General features: G+C 33.1%; 3 protein-coding genes across 3 annotated transcripts; all 3 read left to right on the top strand.

Moving 5' to 3' along the window:
- Positions 1 to 735: 735 nt before the first annotated feature.
- Positions 736 to 3,037, top strand: LOC110866916 (glutathione S-transferase L1-like). Its single transcript, XM_035975038.1, has 9 exons — positions 736 to 759; positions 1,088 to 1,185; positions 1,260 to 1,360; positions 1,477 to 1,550; positions 1,788 to 1,852; positions 2,016 to 2,459; positions 2,568 to 2,640; positions 2,775 to 2,874; positions 2,976 to 3,037. Exons 1-6 carry the CDS (start codon positions 736 to 738, stop codon positions 2,080 to 2,082), a joined length of 429 nt encoding a protein of 142 aa, XP_035830931.1. The 3' UTR covers positions 2,083 to 2,459; positions 2,568 to 2,640; positions 2,775 to 2,874; positions 2,976 to 3,037.
- LOC110866915 (protein WAVE-DAMPENED 2-like) lies at positions 2,201 to 3,831 on the top strand. Its single transcript, XM_022116062.1, has 7 exons — positions 2,201 to 2,227; positions 2,349 to 2,459; positions 2,568 to 2,640; positions 2,743 to 2,753; positions 2,976 to 3,047; positions 3,151 to 3,250; positions 3,767 to 3,831. Exons 1-7 carry the CDS (start codon positions 2,201 to 2,203, stop codon positions 3,829 to 3,831), a joined length of 459 nt encoding a protein of 152 aa, XP_021971754.1.
- Positions 3,832 to 5,492: 1,661 nt separating this feature from the next.
- On the top strand, positions 5,493 to 6,647 carry LOC110866914 (COP1-interactive protein 1-like; the record flags this gene model as incomplete). The annotated part of the gene is made up of 2 exons (XM_035975037.1): positions 5,493 to 5,958; positions 6,084 to 6,647. Coding segments are annotated over 2 exons (576 nt in total), but the record flags the coding sequence as incomplete, so codon positions are not given.
- Between the last annotated feature and the right edge of the window lie 1,343 nt (positions 6,648 to 7,990).

The following is a 7,990-nucleotide window of genomic DNA, read 5'->3' as shown; positions in this document are numbered from 1 at the left end:
GGTTTATTTGCCATCAGGTTTTATTTGTCTTTAATTTGTTTTCTTAATATCTATCTATACTTTCTATAAAAGGAGAAATACCAATGACATAAGAAAAGCTGATGTGTCAGCAGGAGAGCATGTCCAACAAGTCTTTTCTTATGTCATTTTTACATCATAAACCTTAATATTAAAAGACTTTAAAATTCAAAGATGGCCCACATTTACCTTTTCAAACCACTGCCCCTCCAAGCCTCCAAACATATGTTATAAATTCATCAAACCACTGCCCATTCAAAATTTTGGCTCCAGTTTCAAAATTTAAACATGGCTCCAGATTCAAAATTTAAATAACAGTCGTATAAAAAGCTCAACTCTCTCTCTAAAACTCATTTTCAAATCCAGAACTCTCAACTCTCTCTCTCTCTCTCTCCGCCGCATTCTCTCTCTCTAAAACTCATGAGTTCTGCACTTCTCCAGCCCTAAATCTCCTTCCTTAACACCTACCGGAATCTTATTACCGGATAAATCATGAGTTCTGGGGCCAACAGCAACAACTTTACCAGAATTCAACTGCAATCGAGACAACAAGCTACTTAATTACTCAAATCAAATTCAGATCTACACCAAACAAGACACATGAATTATTATTACCTTAGAGGATTTCTAAGGGAGAAGAATACCGGCGGTGGTTTTGGAAGGAAGAAGTATCTTCTCCACCAATACTTTGTTCAGATATGGATCCAGTTTCAGGTTATGGAAGAGAGAGAGAGAGAGAGAGTGAATTCACCATGCTAAGTTCAAGGTTTAATTGCTTTCTTTTTCTAATTTAATTTGTTGTTCTAATTCGCCAGCTGTCGTTTCTCACATTAATTTTATCTTCACTGCAACAACTACAATCTTATGATCTATTATTCACTGATTCAAAACTGTTATTCTCTAGCGGAGTTTGAATTCTCACTAATTCACATTCCTGATCAACATCATGACATTAATACGCACAACATATCCTCAATTTTAGATTAGCTTTTTTTACTCTGCAAAAAATGAATGATAAGTAACTATATAAGGTAACGTGTGTTTATCGCTGATATTATATGTATTTAAGGTGCCATCTCTTGAACATAACAACAAAATCATTGGAGAAAGTCTGGATTTGGTGAAATATCTAGATGCTCACTTTGACGGGCCGCATTACTACCAGATGTAAGCTTTAACTAACATCTGTCACATTTTCGTTTCTACCCTCTATCAAAATTGTAACAAGCTTTTGTATAGGATCCTACCAAAAGAGAGTTTGCTGAGGAGTTATTCACATACAACGACACATTTAGTAAAACAGTTTTATCATCGTTTAAAGGAGATGTTGTGAAAGAAGCTGGTATAACTCAAAACTTTTGTTATAGCTCCTTTTGTATTAATCAATCTATCAAATACGTGACATGGCCATTTTGTATCTACGTTTTGTTATAATGTAACGTTTTGAAATTTGATCAGGTGTTGCTTTTGATTATTTGGAATCCGCTCTTCGGAAGTTTGACGATCCATTTTTCCTTGGAGAGATCAGTTTGGTAAAGTATTCTGTCGATTCAGGCCACTATAAATTTTTACGGGATGGTTGTTATTGCTGAAAACCTTATGATTCAGGAAATTTACATGTGCTTTTAGTTAATCAGCGCTATTGTTTTGGGAAATTTACTTGTGCTTTTAGTTAATCAGGATCTAGGGTTCTGATTGGAACTGTATTGATTTGGGAAATTTACCTGTGCTTTTAGTTAATCAGTGCTATTGTTTACATGTATTTTCAGGTTTGGGCAGAGGATGGTGATAGCGATGCTTGGCATTATGTGCAGACTCTAAGTGAATCAAACAGGTGACAATTTAAAGTAAACCACACATATCTTTTAGCGTATGCTCTTGATTAAGTAGCATCATGTACAAATCTAATAAATTTATCATGATGACTTCAGTGGACACACATCTACAGTATGGGCATTATCCTTTAACAACTCAATAATTGAGGCTTAAATTTGTAGTGATGATCTCACCATTAAGGTGTGGGGAGTGGACATTATAAGATTACAATATGTCCGGTTACCATGATCGGACTATTTTCTCAGTCTATTGGTCAAGGTAGCATATCAGCACAGTTTTTGAATAGTTTTCATCTTTTCTTTATTTAAGTGATTTGCTCTACTTTGAACTAATTTGCGCATTTTGTATGTTCAAAGTGACAAACGAGGTGAAGGTATGTATAATTTAAGTGGTAAAAAATGGTTCAGATGTGGTTGTGATTTTGGTCGATCTCTATCATCGTTTATTTTAATGTGTGTTTTATTAAAAAAAATGAAGCTTTTTATCGAAATCAGGACGTTTTGAAGCCGACACAGTCAACTGAGAGTCTTAAGATATTTGAAGATGAGGAAGATCAACCTGTGCCCATGGCATTGGAAGCCACCGAACCTGAAAAGGATCTTATGGTATTGATCTTTCTTTCCTGTTTTTTTTTTTTTGCAGATTTTATAAATAACAATAATTAAGATTATATTAATTTATTTATTTCGTTTCTAAACTTTTGATTTTGGCAGTTCTATTTGAAGCTCGAGGAGAAAATCCATGCAAAAGAAGAGGAAAAAAAACACAATGCAAGCAAAAACAAAGGTAAATTTAAGTTTCGCTACACGTTTAAAGAATTCATACTAGACTTCAGCATCTTGTATATTCTTATATACCTTATATTCTAAATCGAAATTGAATGTGAAGATACTCAGTTTGTCCTTAATTTTGTTGAATAGAAGCTCCACAACAGGAGATGAGAAGCCACAATAACAGGGAACCCTGCTAGCCTATAGTTTTAGTTTTAGGTGTAACGAAAGAGCCGAAAAACGTAAAGAGGTTGGAAATTGACTTTTCTTTTGACTTTGTGGATCATAACTATGATTAGCTCAATGACTATAATTTATTTATTTTTGTTTCTAAACTTTTTGTTTTGGCAGTTCTATTCGAAGCTCGAGGAGAAAATCCATGCAAAAGAAGAGGAAAAAAACACACTGCAAGCAAAAACAAAGGTTAATTTAAGTTTTCCTACACGTTTAAAGGTTAAAGGTCGTGGACCCCTTTGTGGTAGATTATAACAAGAAATTGTATTTGATTTTTCATTTTTTGTACCAGGAACATCAAGAAGCCGAGATTAAGATGTTAAGAAAGAGTCTTATGTTCAAAGCAAGACCGATTCCGAGTTTTTTTTCCTCTGAAACCAGAGTTAAAGAAGGTAAGTTTCACATTAAAAAAATGGGTAAAATGCATTTTATGTCCTTTAAGTTTTGAGCAAAATTAGTATCCGCCAAAACAAATTTTGTAGTCTATTTGAATTTTTTGATTTGTATTCACATAGTATTCTGAATTTATGTTTTATTATATTGAATGCTACAGAATAAGAAGATCTGTGGCAAAAAAAAGCTTCAAACACGACGATTGAGTCTACGAATTCATCGAATGTACCAAATGAGAAAACCGACGACTCACTTGACAAGAAGAAGATGCAGTGACATAAGAAAAGCAGTGAGAGGTATATATATATATATATATATATATATATATATATATATATATATATATATATATATAGTAATTTCGATCTAAAGAGTTACTTTGAGAAAGGCTATATATATTTATTTTTTGATAACATGAGTTGAGATATAAAAGTCTCCAGAAGTTGAAAACTTGGATATCTTAATCATCATACATATATCTTTGTACTAAATTCAATATCTTATCTGTCTGCAAGATGAAGCATCTGATGGTGATGCAATGGATATTGAAGTTGTTGGTAACTCTGATCTTGGTGCATAGTTGGATTCCTTGAGAACAAAACTTATCTTGGTAATATAAATCTTGGTTATTGTTGATATGTGTGTTCTTTTATGGTTGGTGAACAAAATCCTTCGTCTTTTTTCACAGGCTGAACAGGATTCTACTAAATTGAAGAGAGAGATACAGGCATTGTAAAGACAGTATGTTATTAGTAACCACCAAGCAGCCTCAGTCAATGAATTAATGAAGTTGCCTGAGTAAATTTCTGAGGATGATGCATTCAAAGGTATTACAATTACAAGTATGATTATATTGTAAAGCTATACTAAACATTCATATTTATGAGAAAATATGTACTTAATTAATGAATGCACGAGTACTATATAGTTTTTATCAAAAAGATTAGGTTTAAACACTGTTGGGTTAAAACAGTGTTTTAACCCGATAAAAAGTGAAGCCACTGTTTTGGGTTAAAACAGTGTTTGAAACCACTGTTGGGTTAAAACAGTGTTTTAAAACCACTTTTGGGTTAAAACGTGTTTGAAACCACTTTTGGGTTAAAACAGTGTTTGAAGCCACTGATGGGTTAAAAGCAGTGTTTTGAAACCACTTTTGGGTTAAAACAGTGTTTGAAACTATTGTCGGGTTAAAAGCAGTTTTTTGAAACCACTTTTGGGTTAAAACAGTGTTTGAAACTATTGTCGGGTTAAAGCAGTGTTATGAAACCACTTTTGGGTTAAAACATTGTTTGAAACCACTGTTGGGTTAAAACAGTGTTTGAAGCCACTGTTGGGTTAAAATAGAGCTTAATAATTCTTTGAATGCTGAAGTATGAGATTGTCAGGTTCTATCAAATGAATCTTTGATTGCATTGATTATAGATTTGTGTAAAGTTACAAACTTTGTCGATTTTGGGATAGGTGGAGGTGAAGAAGTTGGTCTTAAAGGATGATCCACAAGTTGTTAAAAGGGGGAATGTGAGTGTTCACCAATCATTGGGCCATCCACATGAAAAAAAAATTGTTGAGGCGGTATAGTATCTACATTCACCGAGAATGACTTCAAGAACTACTTTGACCAGTTCAGGTCACCACAAACATGGTGATGATGTATGATCACAAAACTCAAAAGTCCTCCAGGTTTCGGCTCTTTCGTTACTTATGAGTTCGAGGAGTCTGGTGATAGAGTCTGCAACAATTCGATCACTTTGATTAATCTACATCTGGATCAGAATCTCAACAACAATTCGATCTCCATATGAAGCTCGAAGAATCTGTTGAGGATTCAGGTATATGCTGTCTTAAATTCCTTCTAACAATTCGAGTTTACAATGTTAAACTGTTAATTATGGCTAATTATTGTTGTTATGAGTTATAGGTTTATGATGCAATGAATTATTGTTAGTTAGTTAATGGTGGAAAGAGAGACAACCATGAAAGTCGTTGAAGAACTAACTACCATTACCGATCAACTGAAGGTAGAAAAAGATGGTTTTGAGTCAGAATTACAAAGCATAAAAGGGGAATTCCAAAAGTTGGTTGAACAGAAAACAGATCACAAACAAGAATGGTGATCAAGAAAGATTACTAGAAGAGAAGGATGTCCACATGGTAGAGATCGAACATCTACATAAGAAAATTGATGAAATGTCGTCGGAAATGGAAAACGGTTTCCAGTTGGAAGAACAAACTGTTGAATAACTAGAAGAAACCATTGAAGACTTTAAAAGTGATCTTGAAATCAAAGGAGATGAAGTCAACATGTTGATCGAACTTATCAGAAACCTCGAAGTCAAAATTCGGTTATCAACACAGAAGCTTCGTGTAACGGAACAGACATTAAGCGAAACGAAACACGAGCATGCAGCGAAAGAAGAGAAGCTGCATCAAGAAAACAAATCTTTAGTAGAAAAAATCTCAACTTTAACCCAAAAGATTGCTGATATCAAAAGGGAGGTACAAAATCAAGTTAATGAGACCTTGACCAGTGTTGACTCTCTCACTATAGAGTTTGAAGAAGATTACGACCACGTAAGAACACGAGTTACGAAAATCACGAACGAAATTCAAGCCATGCAGATTCAGCTGAAGCAAATGAACGAAGACGCGAAACAAACGTTGGAAGAAATGGTGATGAAATTAAGTTTTGTGAAACTGAGAATGACAGGTTGATAAAATCATTGGAGGATATGAAGACGACAAGTGCGAAAAAAGATGAGAAGATTAATGAACTCGAAAACACAATTCACGTGAAAGACGAATGGATGTTGAGTTTTTGTGAGGATAACTGAGAGGCGATAAAGCAGCTGTGCATATGTGTGGATTATCACAGGGACCGTTTCGATCATCTTCAACAGCTACTGAAGGCAAGCACCGGCACACAAAGGCAAAGGGTGAGGTAAGTACATATTGTCCGTGATTAATACTCATTTCTCTTTGTTTTTTAGATATCATGTACAAGGTATTCGCATCTTATGAGCGTGAGTGAGTTCAAAGACAATGAAGCCGATGATGACGTGATGATAAAAGATAGAGGCTTAAAAGTTGGCGGATCAAATCGAGCAGCAGTTGAGAGTTTGAGGAGGCGTTCACTTCCAAAGCGATTTGAGGAGTCGTTCATAGTTTGAAGGTTTAATGGTTTAGTATAGCAGTTTGAATTGGTTTTTTAAATTCTATTTTAAAACATTAGTTCGTTAAGGAACAAGACTCGTTCACACGATTAGTTGGTTTAATGGTTTGGTATAGCAGTTTGACGGTTGCAGCCGAGACTTCGAAGTTAAACATGGCGCTTATATTGTTACCTGTTTGTCGAAACACAATAACTTGGTTAAGGAACAAGACTCATTCGCACGATCACTTTGTAGTATTTATAGCTTTTTTATTGTATCATTTCTATTTCTAATATATAAATGTATAATGATTCGTTGTTTAATAAAATGTGTTATGCATGGTTTTCTAAGAAACGACCCGTGTTTGCACACGGGTCTTACCGCTAGTACTATATAATAAAAGAAACCAATGGGAGGACACATGTCATTCATTGAAGCCATCTATTTTTTTATAGATAATAGAATCAATTAAAAGATAATTATAAAATTAAATTTAATATAAATTTAAACAATTCGTATGGGAGATAATCTAATATTTTTAAATATTTATTGGATTATTTTATTAAACTAAAGTAGTTAATGGTAGAACCTATTTAAAAAATGTTTATAATGGGTAAACAAAAATATTAATCAATGTTTATTGGTTTTATACTTTTATTTTTGTGTTCAACTCTCAACTCAAATACGGTAATCACTATGTTTACGTGAAATTTGTAAGAACAATCACCACAATCACCCCATCCATCGTATATCGAGTATATCCGTTAGTTTTTTTAAAGATATAGTTTTTTTTATTAAATTCATTCAACCCGTGTAATAAACGAGGTTTTTTAAAGATATAACATTTTTATTTTTTACTATACAAAATTACATTTATGCAACTCGTGTAATACACGAGATTTTAAAAAATATAACTTACAATAACGGGGTTCTTAAAAATACAACTTTTTTTAATATATAAAATTACATTTATCCAACTCATGTAATAAACAAGATTTTAAATATATATTGTTTTATTATTTGATATATATAAAACTACATTTATTCAACCCGTGTAATAAACGAGATTTTTAAAGATATATATATTTATATATTATTTGGTATATAAAATTATATTTATTCAACCCGTGTAATACACGGGGTTCTAATTTGGTTCATATCTATAGTAAACGTGGCAAATGAAGCTATGTCATTTTAGTTAATTTTTATTTACCTCTTTTCACTAATCAGTGTGTTTGTTTGTATTTGCTCTAGTGTCACGGGTGATGCACCAGATAGAAGAACTCAACCTACTACAGATGCTGCTGAGCAAGTTGGTTTTGTGACTTTCAAGAATTAACAACTTTTGACTAGTGCTCCTTAATATTATTATACTTTTTGAATAAAACCTTCTAAACTGCATCTGCTTATGTAAAACATAACCATCATTTGTTAATATTACTGTGTGCTCTGCTGAACAAAATATTAGTTTATTTGCACATCAATTAGTTGATCCCAAACGCTGCTAATTTCTTTTTTATGTTCAGTCTGTTTTGTACAATGGTGTAGTGGTTTTGTTATATTTTGTACCACAGTCATTTACAACCTTAA

This window comes from Helianthus annuus, chromosome 7, assembly GCF_002127325.2.
Source record: "Helianthus annuus cultivar XRQ/B chromosome 7, HanXRQr2.0-SUNRISE, whole genome shotgun sequence".
In the NCBI taxonomy this organism is placed as follows: domain Eukaryota; kingdom Viridiplantae; phylum Streptophyta; class Magnoliopsida; order Asterales; family Asteraceae; genus Helianthus; species Helianthus annuus.
The sequence above is the reverse complement of the archived record's forward strand: the minus strand, read 5'-3'. Positions and strand labels throughout refer to the sequence as shown.